The following is an 18538-nucleotide window of genomic DNA, read 5'->3' as shown; positions in this document are numbered from 1 at the left end:
GACCCGGGGAGGCCAACAAGTTCGGGGCTGGCGTTGCCGCCATTCTATATGTATACACCTTCATCTACGGTTCAACTTGGTTGACTACATGGTAGGTTTATCTTTCGCCATACTTGTGAAATACTGCTAATGACTCTAATAGCTGGGTTTATCCAACGGAGGTATTCCCACTAGCAACAAGAAGCAAAGGCACCGCAATTGCCACGTTCGCCTTTTCAGTAGCTGGAGGTACCATCAATATGATTATTCCATATTTGATAAGTGCAATCGGCTTCTGGGTTTTTATCCTATTTGCCCTTATTAACCTTGTGATGTTGGTACCAATTTACCTTTTCTACATTGGTAAGCCTTCTGTACTATCACTCCGCTTCTTGGGATAATGATACTAATGTTATTTACAGAGACGGCAAATAGGCACTTGGAGGATCTAGATCTATTGTTTGCAAGCAAAAGCAGCTTCGTTTGGCGCGCAGAACAGGAGTTTGCTGACGCCAAACGTCCTCAAGGGGCTAGCCACGATGCAACCAATTGAATTCTCTAATATCTTAGTAATCTCTAAACTCAGCTTTTTAACTAGCATCATACTTAGATATAAAGAATATCCATCATGTTAGCATAATACAGCCTTTCATCAAGAGACTCCTATCTTCCACTGTTGGAAAACACGACTGTCGAAGCCTATTAACCCGCCCTTGTTATGGATGCATAAATAAAACCAAAAAGAACGGCCTAAAATCATGCATGAGTGCTTCTCGCCTAAAATGAAGCTCTATCCGGGAACGCAGTTTTCGCTGTTTCCAAGGCAAGGGCTTCTAAGAAGCGAGTGGCATCCTCATTGACAGGAGGAAGTAGGTTGCTTGCTGCGGTAAACTGGCATGTGGCTATAGTATGGATTCTCTTGGTCCTTAGTTTAGGTATTCTATATGCTAAGCATAGATAACCCACATTACCCGAAGAGGTCTAGACGTTCGATAGATAGCTTCAAGGAGTCGAAATATATTTATCAGGAATATATAACGTGGCAGACGTGTATATAATACATCGCACTGTATGGATAGCAAGGAAAATGCTAGTTCTTCCAAAGAAAGACGTGATTATAGATAGCTGGCAATACGTTGAAGACAAGAAAACCGGAAATAAGATACAAAATGAAAGGACAAGAATACACGACATTAGTCTACCGGATCCTCTTGCAGAATAGCTTCGAAGCTGAAAGGTGTGAATGGTATACCGTCACCAATGAAATGTTTGCTCATTGCTTCGACCCAGTGGAGACGGAGAGAGTGAAGCATAGCACTGGTTCCTTCCATCACACAGAGAATGGAGATGGTAAGCACGAACCAGAGATAGAACGTAATCACAGTCATGATCACTCGGAGGGTTGGCGAGGTTTGGAGGAAAGCGTTGCTGAGAGTCATGGTCCAAAGGACGGAGGAAAGCTGTTGATGGGCAAGAGAAAGAGCCCAGAGACGGAGGTAGGAGGCAGTGTGAGATACACAGTTAAGACAGAATTCTAATATTATCAGGTCAGCAGCTGCCTCACAATGTGGAAAGTACGGCCAAATTGGTAAACAGAAATGCGAGGGAAGTGCATACCAATAGTATGAATGACTTGATGAATCATCTCTTCTGAAAATTCGAACTCATGATGCTCTTCACCTTCACCAATATCTTCAGTCACCATTCCGATGCCTTCTTCTCCATCACCCATGCTGTCGCGCTGGCCAGAGATCAGGTTTTGATGTTCATCGTCATCATCTACAGCACTAGTGTGAGCAGCTTCATTTAAGCCCCTATAACCAAGGGCACGGGCACGGTTGTGTTCCCAGCGGAGATAAAGAGGCTTGAGAAGGAGGAGTATTGGGACTTGGATAAGAGCTACAAAGAGTAGAATCTTTTGAACAGTAGCCTGGCCAGGGTAGAGCTCATCATCAACACGGCCGGGCTGTAGGAACATAAAGATAAGCATGTTCAAAAGTCCAGGAGCTGGCAGACCGAGGCCATTCCAGTCAACAGACCACTTGTAAATGATGGTAAAGACAAGGTATCCAAAGATGGACTGAAAGAAAATCATTCCAGGAACAAAATTTCCCCATATCTCAATGGGTTTCTTGAAGTGGCGGGCATTGACAAAGGACTGGCAGAGGGAGTATGTCATCTGATAGTAACGTTAGAAACTTCGAAACAGCTTCAAGTAGGAAACAGCGACGACACTTACATGTGACCAACCGAGAATGATACTCAGTTTCATCTTGTAACTGTTGGTGAAGAGCAGGTTGTTGTCTGCACCGTGCCATCCCCAATCCAAGCCAAATGGATATCTGTAAGAGCCTTTGAGCTCAGCAAAAACAGTTTCATTTTCGGTAAAGTCCTCTGGCCAAGACCAGGCACTCTGGAAGAGGTCCATTGACTTGGAAAATATATCGTTGTAAATCAATCCAGTGTACATAGCAAAGATTCCCATCATTAACATGATATATCTGCCAGAGAATGCCATGGAACTCAGCTCATCAAGTTTGGTCTTTCCGAGCTTTCTCTCGAACAAAATTAGGGTGATAGCGAGCATCGTCATAAGCATGGCATGGCCGAAGTCACCAAACATAACGGCGAAGAAGAATGGGAAAGTGACGATAGTAGGGAGACCAGGGTTGACTTCTTGATACTTGGAGGTACCGTATGCATCGACGATAAGCTGGAACGACTGAGTAAACTTGTTGGTCTTCATGTAAGTGGGTGGCGTCTTGTTAGTACGGATCTGGTTGACAATGGTAGGAACCGAGAGGCCAGCACGGTCGTTGACGTCCTGGAGAGTTGACTTGATGAGGCCAAGCGAGTTTGTCGGGCACCATGCTTCCGCAATCAATGTCTTGCGGGCTTGATCGTAGGAGAACTTGTTGAGTGCGTGGTACACCGCCTTCTCCTTCTTAACGATAATCATCCAAGCAGCAAGAGAGCGAGCGATTTGTGTCAACTCAGCATCGAGTGCATTCTTGGTGTTGCGTAGAACGTTGCCAACGTCCGTCAAGCGAGTGTTGACATCATGGATCTGATCCCTTCGAAGTTCACTGTTTTCATCCACGGCATGCAAGTTGGCGCCTAGGGATTCTGAAATCTTTCTAATCTTAGCGATAATTTCCTTTCCGTGAGCGAAGATAACGAAGACGTTTTTATGGATTTCCTCGTTGGTGGCTGGGTCGACGATGGGATCTGGGATTTCAGATTGGTTCATGTAGAGATTGCCACGGAGAGTACGCCAGAGGATCCTCTCAAAGGCTCCAATACGATCCCGAGGGATAACACCAGCAACAAAACCAATATCCATGACAGAGAACGACGACTGGTGAGCATCACCATTCTGGCCTCTTGGTGGCTGCTGTTCAATATCTCTCAAGAGGGGAGCTTCATCGTTATCGAAGGACTGTCTAATTTCGTCGGTTTGTCCATGTGCCTATACTATTGATTAATATACCATAGCCATGAAGTAAAGAATCTGTAAATCAAGGTACATACCCGATCGAAGAATCCGCCTGCTTCTCTGAGCACCCAACGTCGCTCAATGAGCTCAACCTCACGCCTCTTCAAAGCTTCATAACTCTCATTCAGCGATGAAACACGCTGTTCAAGGCTCTCGCTTCGCTCAGCAAGCTCATCAATCTCGGAGGCCATGGGAGCAGCTAGATTGTTAGAGAACTCTTCAGATGGACGCATTTCGATGTCGGCCTTCTCCATCTGCGCCTGGAAGTATCCTAGCGAAAGTCCATTGTTAGAGACTTATACATATATGCTAACCACCATAAAGATCACACTTACGAAGCTGTCTTTCCACATTGTCCAATCGTCGAATCTCGTTGGTAAAGGTCTTTTGGAATGCGGTGGTCTCTTCGTTCAGCTATCCACGATCCACCCACGTCAGCATCACCATACCATCAAAATATACCAGAATAACAAGGGCTTTGCATCCTCACATCTCTGAACTGAACCTGCCCAAGCTCACCCAGAGCGCTGACGACTTCACGGCCGATTTCATTCGCGATATAGAGCTGGGTCAAGCTCATGTCCGCCGACCGGAAGAGGGTGTCCTGGGTCGGGCTCATCGTGACGGCCAGCAAGGGGCTCTACGCCCTGTCCAATAGCTTAGCCCAAGTTATTAAACGATGTTTCTAAACCGAAGCAAAGACAAAAGAGTGTAATGCAAGTCGAGGTGGATGGCTTCAAAACAACCCGGTTTGTCGCTGTTTGTGAGCTAAACGTTCTGCCTACCAGATCTGGATATCACGTGTATGATGACTACAAACTGACTAAGTTATGATTATATAATGCATTTAAAGTTAAACTTTAGAAATCAAATTATTGTTCGAAAAATACGAAAATCGCCTGTGATCGATTGGCAGCGCGAGGCCGGATGGCATGGAAGTCCTCCGTGCTGTGGTGTTAAATAAACATGGTGAGGGGTCGTGTGTATATATCCCCTCCTCAGCCCTGTCAAGGGCAGCAGGATCATTGAGAATCCTAGTTGTGCACACCGAAGGAAGATAAACGAGTATCTCACCATGTCTGTTCTCAGCGTCTCTGCCTCGGGAAGCCATGATTTCTCTAAATCGACTGTACCGAATATCACCCTAGTTGAAAATGTGGGAGTCAAGGGCGATGCACACTCTGGTGCACACGTACAGCATCTTTCTAGGCTTCATATCAATCCCCCACCACAGAACCTGCGTCAGGTCCATCTTATGCCCTATGAGGTGCTCAAAGCTGTCAATGTCAACCCCGGTCAGCTTGGTGAAAACATTACTACGGAGGGAATAGACCTTCTAGCTCTCAGCAAGGGGACAAAGCTCCGATTCATGGACCAGCAATCACAGACTGCAGATTGTCCGGTGGTTACAGTGACTGGGCTGAGAAATCCGTGTCCGCAAATTGACAAGTTCAGAAGTGGATTGAAGGAGCATTTCATTGTCCGAGACACTAACCGAACTATTATTGAACGAAAGGCTGGAATAATGGGAATCGTGGAGGCTGGCGGCGACATTCGACCTGGAATGACAATTGTCGTGGAGCAACCAGCGGTTTTTGAGCGGATGGAATGTGTTTAATTTGGCTGAAGGTACGATACACATATCTAGCATGGAGTACTAGGAGTTAATGCTTGTAATAACCTTTAGACCGTGTCATGCCGGTAGTCAAGCTGTGAGATATTTCCTCAAGCGGTTGACGAAATAGGAGATTATTTAACTGGATTATACTCAAGGTACTTTTTACTATATTGTAGCTTTGTATGGATATAGAACAGTTATTCATTGCTCAACATCACAATTCCATGACTCATAGACACCCAGATCCATGTGTAAAGCAATTAATACAAGGTTGAATCCCTTCTTTCCCACCTAGTAGAACAAGAAACACAATTGCAAGAGTGTTCCACCCTTGGCCTCTTTCGGCAGTAAGATTTTTACCTTAAGCAAAATAACTTTTCCACAAGACTCCAGCCAAATCTTCAATCTGGTCTGGTTTAAAGGACTAATAAGCAAAACGTATTAGTATCAAATCCAGAGGGTAAATCGAGTTTACATATAGACTTACTTTAACATCTATATGCCATGTATCCTGCCTAGTCTTTTTAAAGTCACTGATTATCGTTTTCACACTTTGTCCAACAACGCCAGGGTCTCCACCAGCCTTCGTACTAAGGGTTGTCAATGCATCAGGCATCCAGCTTGGTGGGGGGCTGGTGTATGGGAAAGCTTGAATCAGAGCTCCTACACCTAGAACAGCAGCATGGCGTGTGATGATAAGTTTGGTATGTTCCGGAGTAGGAGTATTTGCACCAGTAGATGTAGCGGAGGAGAATCCTGATGAGATTATTCTCCGCTTCTTGGGTAAGGGATGTTGAATAAGAGAAGTTGTGAACCGGTCAAGCAGCTTCATGACCATATCTTGCCGCAGAGCCACAGGTGAGCATCGGACCATGCCAGAGAGTGTTGCGGATGCCCCCGCCCTAACTTCATGCTGTGTGTCGGAAAGCATACTGGCAACACATTCAAAAAGGTTCTCACGATCTTTCTTGGATAACAAGAACAATCTCCTAAAGTATATTATTTGCATGTTGATCATGACACGGAGACGTTGATGCCATGACGGAGAGGTGCGGCCAATTCGGATAAGAGAATTGATGAAGTCGGTATCTTCACCACTGGGATGTGGAATGTTAGGAAGATGACGGAAGACGTGGTATGCTAGAGATTGCAGCTCGGGGTCTTCTTTAACGTCCATCATATGTAGAAGTTGCTCTGTGAACAAGTCGGGGAAAAATTGCACGAGCTGAGTGCATTCGTAAGAATACAATGTCGAATCAAGCCATAGCAAGACTGTCTTATAGCCAGATGTGTAGGAGGAGGGAGTTTGTTGGCCAGGCTGCCTCTGGTGCCGCCACTGTTCAATCCGATCAAAGACTTCAGTAATCGTAGCCGCGAACTCATCAGTCGGTTTATAGGCACGACTGCCGGTTGATGAAGTTTTCTTCTGGTGTTCGATCAACTGGTCAACGCTTGCATATGACTCGTGGTATCGTGTTCGGTATATACAAGCAAGCGTATTACCCATTGCTTCACGGACTCCCTTGTACGGATGGTCAAGATGAGCTAAAAAGTCCCTAAGAATGGGCTTTTCGAGTTGGAAATGCCAACCGGAATCCACGATGCATCGCTGGAGTAAGTTGATCTTCGAACTCTCCTTGAAGGCAGCATTGGAAGTCATATCCAGGCGGAAACTAGATAGCCAATCCACCAAAGGCCAGGAGCGGCGAGGGTCCCTACATTGCATAATCATTCGAAGGCAGCTGGACCAATAGTCAGAGTTTTCAGGAGTGAGTGCATCGGAAAATATCTTTTGGAAGAAACCAAAGGCGTATTCCCATATCTCTGTACGCTTCTGGACTTTGATATCAGTCGCTGAGCATACAAGACCAGCCAATATTTCGGCTGTGGCACGATGTTGATGCTTATCACTGCCATCTTCATAGACGATCTCTATTTCCTTCTTAATTTCCTGGAAGGTAACTGCAGTGAGTTCATCGCGCAGCAGAAGTTGGAATATGTATACGAGCAGTGAAGAAGTAGACATCCGGAACTTATCAGTAGAGGCATCTCTGGGCTCTTGTTTAAGATATGTGAAGTAGGTCGAAATCCACTCCCGGGTGAAGAGCTTTCCCATAAATTTGCGGATCTCCCATTCAAGTGAGTCAAAAACAATATCAGTTTCGACACTGGCTTTGTACGCCGGCATTGTCTTACTCCAAACTAAGAACCCAGGGTGGTCATGGTCGATATAATACTCCGCTTCGGGATTTGCGAAGCTTGCAAGGTAGGAAGCCGTCCAATTGGGGTTTTCAGGATTCGTCGGGACTTGTATTTTTGATGGGAGGCAATAATTCCCGAGGATATAGTCTCTGTAATTATGATGGCAAATGGCCCTGATTTCAATGATGGTGAAAAGTGCAGTCAACGACTGCGCATACATCCAACGCAGGCCTGGGTGAGAGTCCACGGAGCCTTTGATGATAAGCTCGATTAAGTTCTCACTGGCTATGTGATCAAAACGTAGCCCCAAGGTAAAGGCAATTGCAGATGTTCTAATTGTCTTCTTCCAGTGCGATGCTTTGGCCAACTCAACGAGTTCCTCTGCCATTTCAAGCTTTCTCTTCTCAACAGAATGCCACTTCTTCTCAAGGGATTTCCGTTTTGCTTCAATCTGGGACGCCATAATTTCATCAGTGGGGACAATCGCTCTGATGATATCCTGGTCAAGAATAGCCATTCTATTTGTCGTATGTCCGTACTCAACGATTTGGAAGAGTGAACCACTGCAGAGTTTTTGGATGGATGGTTTGTCGACAGCGGTGGTGTCAAGGAATGCCCGTATGAGAGCAGGAGTGTACTTCCAATGACGACCCACTGGTTTAGCCAAACTGCTATACATCAGGGAATAAATCGCGCCCTGAATACGGGGGATTTCATTGGCTTTCAGAGCCATCTGGTAGGCCTTGATCAGCGGACGAATCAGAAGAACTCGCGAGCCCCAGATAGAGCGAAGTGCTGATTCCGAAGCTGACTGGGCATTTCGTCTAATATCAGTGTAAATTGATACACTAGACTCAGCTAAGTCAAGAAGAAGGACTGTATCCAGCTTTGACCGTGGCCTAGGAGCTGCATTGTGACGGAGCCGTTGCAGATGATACACATATGCTCGGCGTACAAGTAACGGGCGAGGGTAATCCTTCCTTATGCCGCTCATTTTGTACGGGTGAATATCAGCACCGTATAATTTTGAAACACGGTCCAGCAGGTGAGCAGACCGCTCAATACCAACGTCGATAAACCAGCACCGATAAGCAGTGTACAGTGAGGAGAAGCATGCTACATCATCCTCTTGCTTATCAACCAAGAACCTGTGAACATTATGTAGAACATGGCCAATTCGTTCCCTAATTTCGTGAATGGCAGTATAGAGAGGGTCATCCTTTGTTAAAAGATAACCAGCTGGGTACTGATAAGAAGGACGGATAGCAGATTCCTCAGAAATGTCCAAAGAGGAGTCGACGTCATCAGTTGCCTCTTCATCTTTGGTGGACGTATTTTCATCTCGGGAAACGTATGCACCACCTTGGTCAGGAACCTCGCTTTCACGGCATTTTGAAGCTGCCCTGTTATCAAATAATGCCGATACTCCAGCTATAATTAGCCTGAGTAGTACGATATTCCTCGTCACTTCGTCTGACCAATCTTTGCCACTGCCGTCACGTTTGATGCTTGGTGTGTCACTAATCAGGGACGTCAAGGAAGACAATGCGGCTTCCACCTGAGATGTAAATAGTTCAACAGCGAACTCTATTTCTTCTCGTCGTGGAACATGCCAGTTGACGCTAAGTTTGCTTAGGTCTTGTCTCTGGCCCCATTGCTCAACCTGAATGCCTTTAGGGTATAGATGCGGTTCGTACATACTGTAGTCCACAATGGTAGTCATGGTAAGGTTCAGGAGAAGATGGTGAATGAAATTCGAAATATGAATGGTAGGGATACCCTTGCACTTTCGCTGCATGTACAGTGCGATGTCGAGGAGGTCTTGTTTATATTTCAAAATGGCTTCCCCGACATGGACTACACACATGCTCAGCATACTGATATTCCATACCAGGCCCCGATCGCGGGGCAAAACATCACTTCCTGTTGTTCTTGTAGATGCTGCACCATTTTCATCAATTTCGGTGCGGATATTTCGAATGAGTAAAGGAATGAAGCGCTTTAGTGCTTTTTCAGGGTTGACCTTGCACAGAGAATTGCAAATGAAAGCCATTGCATCTCGTGCTTGGTGAATGACCCGATCAGAAACAAAGTTTACGATTTTATTCAGAGCTATGTCATATAACTCTGGAGAAAGGGTAGATAGAAGAGGTAGAAAAGTGGCAGGCAAGGTGTTGAGGACGTTCTCTTCAGGGGAGCCACTGCGTACTCGCGCTGCATCAGGCAAGTTCTCTAGCAGTGTGAAAACACGGCCAAGGAACGAGATGAGAAACTCGCCAAATTCCGTGGTGGACGAACGTAATATCTTTTCTTCATCTTCATCAGAGAGCTCAGTGTCGTAGTTCATTTCAACAGAGGCACCTTGCTCTTCCATGCGTTCTAACTCTCCAGTAACCCATTCCACGGCAAGCATGTTCCCATTAACATCATCACAGCCCTTTGTGAGGTCTTCAAAGGGTATATTATAACACACAGACTGGATAAATGCAAGGGAATGCAGTGATTTGCCCAAATCATTTGCGTCAATTCCAGGTAAAGCCAAACCTAGCAAGGTGGTAATATGGCAGCGGAACCCTTTTGTCCGCACCATGATTCTTGACAAGACCTGCAAGGAACGGAGAGAGGACGCAGTTCTGTGGACCTCTACGAGGCCTTGCATAGATGGGTAGATTCGTTGCAAAGCTCCCGGTAGAATGAGGTTTGGCTCTAGATATGCCAAGGATTGAAGGGTCGAGAGAGAGAAGTTCATGGCCGTACCACTTTTAGCATAGATACCCATGAATATCACATCTCGCAGGCATAATACAAATCGGCGTTTAACTGCATCATTCAACCGTCTCTCTGGGGGAACTTCCATTTCTCCGTTTCGTTCCCGGTTCCAACGCATGACAAAGAAGTCTGCAAGGTAGTTAACCAGCTCTGAGAGGGTCCTTGTCCATGATCCTGAATTCGAAGGGTGGAAAAATGTTTCCACAGCTTGTATCAGGCCCTCTAGCCTGCTAAGTAGCGAGTCTTTAGACTCTGCACAGGCTGGAGAGAGAGACATGACAGTCCATCTGGCAATGTCATGAGTGACTGGATGGTTTCTTGAATCCCGATCAAGCATTATGGCCAATCCAGCAGACACGTCAACTACCTCGCTGTAGGAAGACGTTGCCTGCCCGACTGGAATTTCAAGCAGCCTCAGGATAGCAGTGAAAATAAGGGAAGTTTGTTCCTCGGTGAAAATTCCGAATTCAGAAAATGGAATATGTTTAGCAGGGAGAGAATCGCGAGCTAATCGAGATAGAATATCTAGGAAACTCATATCAAATGTCCTAGAGCGGTTTACCAGGGACCAAAGGTGGAAATATGTTGGAAGGTAGTGTTGTGGGAGTAAATCGAGCCTTTCTGGAGGCGCTGGTGCTGTGGACACGAACAAGTTCATGAGCCCTACTACAATAAAGGCTCCTTCGGTAAATGAGGTTGTGAAATAGGGGAGAAACTCTTGAAGCATGTTAGGAAGCTCAAGGGGGTCAAAATAGAACTGTGCAAAGGAACAAAGTTTTATCAAAGTTTTGATATTGCGTTTGTTGCTCATTGAGTGTACGAGTCCTGCCTCTGAAGGAAGCACGAACACTTTCAACTCTCTGTACAGCGGTTTCCAGTCAAGAATCAAGTCCTTGGTCGGCCGAAGGTAATGTTTTCTCCTTAAAAATCAAAATTTGTAAGCAGAGGTTGTATATAGTCGGACAGGTAGTGTTGGTACTTACTTGGTAAGCACCATGAACATGCTGGAAAAGCGTTCTGCAACAGCCGGTTCGATACCAGGAGCAAGGGCAAGTTCGTAGTAAAGCTTCACTAGCTTTGTCCGTTGTTCTCTTGTTGGATCGAACTTCAGAGATAGCCAACCTCGAAGCTCTCGAGTCCAGTGGACCGCCCCGGAGTTGAAGTCTCCAGACTCGATGGCCACGTAGAGATGCCTGAGGATCTCCTCAAAGTTATTCTGCCGTAACGTATCATCCTCTAGCTCATACGGGGAGTGTTCGAAGTATGGATATGTTCTTGGTCGGCTACGAGCCTTTTTGGAACGATCATCTTCTGGAACGGCGCCGTTAAGCTGTGCTGATTCTCCACCGGGAGACGTGGCCCGTGAGAACTCATTACCAACGACAGCCAAGCTAGCCGCCAACACGTCCGGGAATCGATCGGTATTCATCTTCCAAGGGCGTGTCTATCGAGCATGTAGAACGTCTTAGGGAGGGTATGGTGGTGAGGGTGCTAGACTGTAAAGCCGCGTCAGAAACCCAGGATCCATCAAAATAAGTCATTCTAGAGCTATAGGAGATTTCCAGGAAAGGGTTTATAACGGAATTCTTACTGACTTCCCTAACCGGGTTGCTCGATTATTCACGGTTTGGTAGCTTCAATTAAACTGCAGCCTCCGTGAGCATCTGGCGTGTGCTGCTTCTGGTGCCGAGTCAGGTACGGAGTAACTTGTTAGTTACGAAGGGTCGTGTGCAACTTGTTGGTGACAGCAAACCCAGCAGGCACAATGGTTATGGTTCGTCCACGGCAGCAGCGTCAAGCAGCAGATGCAGCCCGCAAAACGAAGCTATCGGCCTTAGGAGGTGCGAAGCTCATCCGCCTCACAATATCGACCTTGTGGCAATGTTTTGTAGTTCGTTAAAGCTCTAAAAGCCGCAGCGAAAACAACTTTTGGAAGCTTTTTTGTTGTTGGAGGCGCCAAGACAAGATGACATAATAACTAGTTACCTTACGCGGAGGAGGCTCAACAGATATCAAACTGAGGGAATAGGGGGATGTACGGAGTAGGTAGAGTAGAAAGAAGGGAGCAGAGGGAGGGAGAAGAAGAAGAAGAAGAAGTGAGTTATATGGACAGTCGGCCTGGCGAAGTGGCCAGGCAGAAGTATCTACGCCGCTACAAGAGGGATAACTAAGTAAAGGTTAGGTGGTTACATGGACTCCGTCTGGGGTTCGGAAAAAGCGTTCGTCAGCTCTGGTTGCCTGGCTGCTCAAGCTGGAGGAAGAAAGGAGGCAAAAAGACAGCCCTGGATAAGCGCATACATCACGATCACACGCATGATTACGTGAGAGCTGATCAAGGAAGGTGGCGTCAAAGAGGTTTTACTTCTATTCTCTGTCACCAGGTTCGATGCCAGGAACCAGTACCACAACGGGTAGCCTGATGATATCCGGTTCACAATCTGGATGTGATAGTGAGTCACTGCTAAAGTAGCGAGCACCACTTGAGGAAGAGCAAGCCTGGCCTGGTATCTCACACTGCAGCCGGCCGTATCGTCTTCCTTACTAGGGAGCATCGGCAGGAGGTTTGCCCATACTCGTAAACCTGAATAAACAAGTATAATTATCATAGGAGCTGCTATACAGAGAAGCGGAATATTCGAGAACGTCCAGTACCTGAAAAGGCCCACGTTCCTGAAGAAATAACGGTTAGCAGTCTAACTCCTCAATATGCACAAAGATGCACACCCACAGGATCAGGTTGAGCAAGGAGCAACTTACCAGTAATAGGATTGAACCCATGCATAGATACTTGGAAATAGACGATTGCACCATGGACGCGGGTTCTCAGCCAGGCAGAAGTCCTTATATGCAACATATTGCGGCCCAACAATACCTATCAAAATCAGGCTGCCACCAGCACATACCATAGCCAGACGCCGTATAATATGCCACGACGGGCCATGTGTAATTATCTGATGCAGTCCAGACACTGCATCGTAGACAAATAACAGGCCACTGAGCAAACCATTGCTTCGAGCCGTGGTGGCAGCGGCAAAACATGCGCCAGCAGCGAGGAACTTCAGGTCCCTCAGAAAACAACTGCCTTGACGCTCATCCTTGAGTGCCGTAATAAAGGCATAGTAACCCAAGAAATTGAGAAACGAAAATGCTGCTTCTCCGTTGGGTGCAGATATAAACGCACCAGCAGGAGTCACGACATGCAGTGTGGCTGCCAAAAATGGGATTACATTGTAATTCTCCCTGCTACTGTTAAATGTAGCTTGGGAGAGCTTGTAAAGCACTAAGACTGATAGATAATGGCAGAGATTCGAAAGAAGAACTCCAGTCACAGCAAGGTACTGCAGACTCCTTAACGATTCTATGTATCAATCAGTACCAACAGGCCCACGTTTTTTAAACATGTCCATAACTCCGACTTACCAGGAAGTAGGAATGACAGTAACTTTGTATACCCATATCCAAACGCCCATTCTTGCTCGAACAAGTACCCCCTCTGTGCGATCTTCAAGAAGTATATAGAGTCCCATCTCGCTAGCCGGAGACCAATGTGCGATATTAGCCATGCCATGCTGCCGGCTTCCGGATTACCGGGACCTTCTCCGTCGGACGAGAGAAGCAGAGCCGTTGACGTGTCGTATCCCGGCCCCGGGCTAGCGAGGACAATAAGCAATAAGACAGCCTTCCACAGGCAGAAGCATTTCGTCAAAGTGTAGATTGGCTGGTCAAGCATGCTAATGCGGTCGACGGCGCTCGCCATCTCCCGAGACGAAAGCATCGCAGTTTTCTATATTTGCATAGAAGGGCTAAGGACGATGCCTGTACTCGGTACCCAGCCAGATAATTTGGTTGATGCAACTGCCTGTGGATTATCGAGCAGACTGAGCCGTCGATGTTGGTTTTTTTTTTTTTTTTTTGATAGTTTGCTCGACGTAAACTGCAAGTCCCTGGGTTAATATTTGTATTTTACGGGTTCTGATTGGCCATTTTCTTATATCTTCGTTGACATTGGTTGGTTAAGTTCATATCGTCTTTTATTTATGTATTACTAGTGCGGCCACTAACTGGTCAAGAGTCTCCTCGCCTCTCTCTCGGCCACCACTCTCTCCCTTTCTATCAGGTCTTTTTCCCTTGTCTCTCTCTCCCTATCGAAAAATATTTTTACTCCGGTGATCAACGCCAGAGCCGTGGTCGCTAGGGCGGTCCATACTTGCGGCTAGATTGCCGCCATGATCTCGCGCTGGTGAGGTTCCGTTCTCTCTTGACAAAAGTATTGATCTCCTATTCTCTACTGACAGTGTTGAGGTCAGAGATAGATTCCGCCAGAGCCTGCCATTATGAGCTGAAGGAACGTCTAAGGCGCGTCTGCTTATTTGAACTCGATGTGAAGAGCTCTAAGATTGGAAGCAGTGCCTGGTTATTTATTTACTCCTGGCGAGGACGCAATCGATAGCCGACGGTCTGGCTCGGATAGTAGGAGGAAGAGAGAATAAGAGACTGAGATTGCTGGAGCGTCTACCTCGACGTAGTTACTGGAGAGAAGTGAAGGAAAAGACGGGACAAGACGGACGAGCAAAGACGGATTCCTCACTCCATATATATGGAGGCGCAACGGTTACTGCATACAGCTAGCACCACGAGTGTGGCTGTCTTATTGAGAGATAGTTACGGGGTACAGTTGAAAGAGCGGAATGTCTCAAGAAAGTAAAATCCGTCCTCTGCACAAGCTATGGGCCCGATTTGTGCAGTTAATTACGCCCGTATGCACGGAGAGCCTGCTATCCGGCTCTAACGGAGCTCCTTGCTGGAACCCACACTTTCGTTCGAGTGTACCGATGGGAGCAGAGCAGACGGGCGGATCCTGCGGCTACAGTGCGCACACCGTCTTTAAGACCCTGGCAGCCAGCAGTCTCGAGAGCGAGGATCCCCTGCGATGACGGTCAAGTCAACCACACTGCAACACGTAACTCCCATATACTTTGCTCTGCCTGCCGACGGACGTCCGCCTGCTCACACAGACCATCTTGTTTCGGGGATTCATGCGTTACCGCTAAGTCGTGTGCCCGATCCCCGATAAACTGTCTGTCGAACGGAGGATTTGGATCAAATGGCTCCGACAACCTTTGGCGAGTTCCTCGACCCAGTGATGCAGTGGAGCAGAAGAGAAAGTAATTGCAACGCCGAGAACATCTTGCTGTCCACCTATGAAAAGTTGCGAAATTTTGAGCGTTCGAGCTTCCAGTTCTAGGTCCTGCGAGGTTATGGAATCATTATTATCGAGTGGGTTGTGTGCTAACTTAACGGAGGGATTTTTCTCAGGCCAAAAAAGACTGCCGGACACCGGGTCTGCAGAAGTATGCATCCACCCAAGTCTAATATATACGTGAGTTATACTCCGTAACAGCAGCAGCAACAACGACAACAACGACACAACGACAATCCGTCATTCTCTTATGGAGTACTCCGTACAACTGGACGGAACGTCGCGTGTTGAGGGATCCGAACGGACAGTCCACATGGCCGCCAGCCTGCCCAGCCTGTTTTTCAGGATCAGCAGCGACCAAGACCCGAGGAACTCTCGTAGGGATGAGGCGGGGCCTTCATGATTGGCCTAAATGCTAAAAAAAAAAAGGGAGAGAACGAAATAAGAGTTTTTGCTTGGACAAAAAGCAAGCTTGGATCCGTGGTTAACGTGCAGAGACGGAGTACGGAGAGTCTCATGTCTCATCAGACCTCAGGCGAGAATCACGCAGTGCCACCAGACGAACTCAAAGAGGCCATATCTCGTATATCTTCTGCATAAGTTCCCAGTTATGAGGCTGATCGGAGCACGGCATTGTAGGAGATGTTGCAATCTGTCCAAGAGATGGAACAAAGTCGTTGGTTGACCCGGTGGATTCGAGGGATGGATGCACCGGGCCGGGAGGCCTGTAATGTATGTTTCAGCCTTTTTCTTATATAGAGACCTGTCCTTGGGTCAAAGGTGGGATCAATGCATCCCTCCTCTGCTCCCCTATTTCCATTTTTTTTAAAACATTGTTGCCTCCGTCTGACCCCCTCCCCTTTTTTCTGGAGGGGTGAACTGATCATCACGGACCAGGGGCCTCACTAATCACACAACTAAGTTATATAAGACCAAGACCTCGCCTGGTTTCGCCGTGGGGAGAAAGGGCGTTGTACAAAGACGGGTTCGCGACGGGTGCAAACCTCCGTTCCCATGTGGACATTCTGAAACAGGAACACCCTTTGATATATATAAGTGATTCTCCAGCTATTAAACGTGATAGCTTCGGAAGATAAGAGGCTGGATTGGTCTGCTTTGAATCATACGTTAGCAGAGTGTACATACACGACGTCGCTTGGAATATATATATGTGGAATATGAATATGGAGCAGTTGCTGTGACCAACAGAAAAATGCGATAGCAGGGAAACCAAGCCTGGAATATATCTCTTTCTCGAGCTCTACTCTGTGATCCGGGCGGATATCGGATCATCAAGCTTGTCGCTGCTGGCGGAGCGTTCGTTGGTTATGCGCAACGTCTTGCAAACAACAACACGCGATCTTATACCTTCCTAGGAAAAGAAGCCCAATGGGAATACTCACACGCAGAGCAAGAACGTCAGATACAGCCTGAACTTGGATCCTGGGTACCCCTAAACAGACGAGATAGTCGGACAAAGGCGCTGCAGAAGGATCTTATACTTCTCGCCGTCAAGATATGCAACTCAATCTAGGGATTACCGCTGATGCTGCGGCCGTGCACCGACACGAATACTCGGCCTCTCCAGAGACACAGCAAGGAGCTTCTTCTAATTTCTTTCCATCTGCAAGGTCGATTCTATCTCTCGGGTTTGCCTCCCTGACGAAGCAAGGGGGTTCCGCCCCGTCTTCTACCTCAAATTCCGAGGGCCTGACACCCATGGCCCAAAATACCAACACATACAGGAGCATCGTACCATCAGGATCTGTGATATTCCAAGAGCCCGCAGCCATGGAAGAAACCGTTGCGCACACAGAATCAGGCTCAGATAGCCCAGATGCATGTGGGGTCATAGATGGCTCTGTCGACGGCGCATCAAAAAAGCATGCCCATCGGTCTAGGACTATACTACGTTTCGCACATCCTCCACCAACTACTCGACATAAAAGACTACGCATTCGTCCCAGGCTACTAGTACAACTCCAACAAGTCTCAAACACTTCTCGTCCCATTTCCGTCCTTGATGTTGTCCCATCTTCGCTCTTCAAAGGGCGTGCTCAACGAAAAATATCTGGTCCCTTTGCAGCACGGGATCGAGCTTGCACATCCGACCTAATAGTACTACCAAGTGATACCTACGGGCCAGCTGGAGCTGGTGATGAGGAACAGCGCCCTGAGGGTGATTCAGCAAACGAGAACCGCGAACCCATTGCAACCATATCCCAAATTCGCAAGGATGATTCAAAATCCAAGCCAACCGCAGAAATCTGCCTTGTCGATGGCCTATCCTGGATATCGGAATCTCTACCTAATGGTAGCTATGAGTTTACTGCCATGGATGAACATGGAATTAAGAAATGCGTGCGCTGGGTTGTTCGTGGGAAGAGAAATCGCAGTGCCTCGATTCAAGGAGCCGGTCGACAGTCACCAGGCCCGGAGGGAGGGAAACGACTTACGTTCAGCATTATCGATCCGCAGACTCGTCGTCATCCGATTATAGGCTGGCTGTGTCGGACTGGAATCGAAGTACTTGATCAGGAGTCACTCTCATCTGTTTACGCTGACCGCAAAACTAACCAACGGCCGGAGTCCGCTCCAGCCGAAACTGCGACGAGACAGAGCCCGGTTGTAATCGACGATAAGATCCGACAGCTCATCACGATAACCGGGATCTGGGTAGCGTTTCAAGAAGGCTGGGTTGGGAATCCACTTGTCACAAGTAATATTGAATCTTCTTCCAGCAACGGCCTGAGCGTCAGTCAGCTCCCACCATCCTCAGTCGTGGCTGCAGAGCGCCCTCCAAACGCTGGCGTTGGAGAAACGCAGTCGGAGGACCTTCCTACTCGCAGCAATAGTAACCGCACTAATAACCGAACATCATTTACATCTCGCATCCGCCAAAAGGGCCGACGCGGAACAGCTCCCCATACTCGATCGTCTTCCATACAGAAACCGTCCCCTCGCCGAAGCTGTTCTGACGACGGCGTCAGTAAAGGCAGCAGTCCTTCTACACCAACACATACAAGGTCATGCAGCATGCTTTGCTCCGCAAACCAGGAATCTTCTCCTCAAAGCCACCCCCATCGACCCGTTTCAAACAATCCATGATCTGACCGACCTTGAAACACCCGACGAGATGAATGATCCTCTTCATTACAGCAGTCTTCGCTCCTCACAGGGACAGACACCCAGACATAACAGCAGGCAATCCAGCCCTGTCCGCGCGCCGCTTCTCCAGACGAGACCGGGCTTCACTCAGACCAATCACTACTTC

At 47.4% G+C, this 18538-nt stretch overlaps 6 protein-coding genes across 7 annotated transcripts in view; 3 read left to right on the top strand and 3 right to left on the bottom strand.

Annotated features, from left to right (window-relative positions):
• TERG_07230 (uncharacterized protein) overlaps positions 1–532 on the top strand; it is a gene marked incomplete at both ends in the record, with an annotated part of 4119 nt that extends 3587 nt beyond the window's left edge. The window contains 3 exons of the mRNA XM_003232334.2: positions 12–91; positions 143–342; positions 402–532. Of these exons, the coding sequence (XP_003232382.2) occupies positions 12–91; positions 143–342; positions 402–532 (411 nt within the window). The remainder of the gene's footprint in view (positions 1–11; positions 92–142; positions 343–401) is intronic.
• A 640-nt stretch (positions 533–1172) lies between these two features.
• Positions 1173–4094, bottom strand: TERG_07229 (uncharacterized protein; the record flags this gene model as incomplete). The annotated part of the gene is made up of 6 exons (XM_003232333.1): positions 1173–1513; positions 1597–2158; positions 2219–3448; positions 3511–3746; positions 3811–3889; positions 3966–4094. The coding sequence occupies 6 exons, from the start codon at positions 4092–4094 to the stop codon at positions 1173–1175; spliced, it is 2577 nt and encodes an 858-aa protein (XP_003232381.1).
• Positions 4095–4550: 456 nt separating this feature from the next.
• Positions 4551–5093, top strand: TERG_07228 (uncharacterized protein; the record flags this gene model as incomplete). The annotated part of the gene is made up of 1 exon (XM_003232332.1): positions 4551–5093. The coding sequence occupies one exon, from the start codon at positions 4551–4553 to the stop codon at positions 5091–5093; it is 543 nt and encodes a 180-aa protein (XP_003232380.1).
• Positions 5094–5517: 424 nt separating this feature from the next.
• Positions 5518–10875, bottom strand: TERG_07227 (uncharacterized protein; the record flags this gene model as incomplete). Its single annotated transcript, XM_003232331.2, has 1 exon — positions 5518–10875. The coding sequence occupies one exon, from the start codon at positions 10873–10875 to the stop codon at positions 5518–5520; it is 5358 nt and encodes a 1785-aa protein (XP_003232379.2).
• A 1435-nt stretch (positions 10876–12310) lies between these two features.
• On the bottom strand, positions 12311–13821 carry TERG_07226 (uncharacterized protein; the record flags this gene model as incomplete). The annotated part of the gene is made up of 3 exons (XM_047748734.1): positions 12311–12734; positions 12822–13422; positions 13485–13821. The coding sequence occupies 3 exons, from the start codon at positions 13819–13821 to the stop codon at positions 12311–12313; spliced, it is 1362 nt and encodes a 453-aa protein (XP_047604722.1).
• A 392-nt stretch (positions 13822–14213) lies between these two features.
• Positions 14214–18530, top strand: TERG_07224 (uncharacterized protein). 2 transcript variants are annotated; one of them, XM_047750350.1, is made up of 2 exons: positions 14214–14304; positions 14378–18530. In XM_047750350.1, exon 2 carries the CDS (start codon positions 16783–16785, stop codon positions 18370–18372), a length of 1590 nt encoding a protein of 529 aa, XP_047607181.1. In that variant the 5' UTR covers positions 14214–14304; positions 14378–16782; the 3' UTR covers positions 18373–18530. The 2 variants fall into 2 exon arrangements, with proteins under 2 accessions (XP_047607181.1, XP_003232376.1); XM_003232328.2 differs by having other exon boundaries at positions 14231–18530.
• Positions 18531–18538: the final 8 nt, after the last annotated feature.

This window comes from Trichophyton rubrum, assembly GCF_000151425.1.
Source record: "Trichophyton rubrum CBS 118892 genomic scaffold supercont2.9, whole genome shotgun sequence".
Taxonomy (NCBI): Eukaryota; Fungi; Ascomycota; class Eurotiomycetes; order Onygenales; family Arthrodermataceae; genus Trichophyton; species Trichophyton rubrum.
Note: the sequence above shows the minus strand (reverse complement) of the source record. Positions and strands in the feature narration are given on the sequence as shown.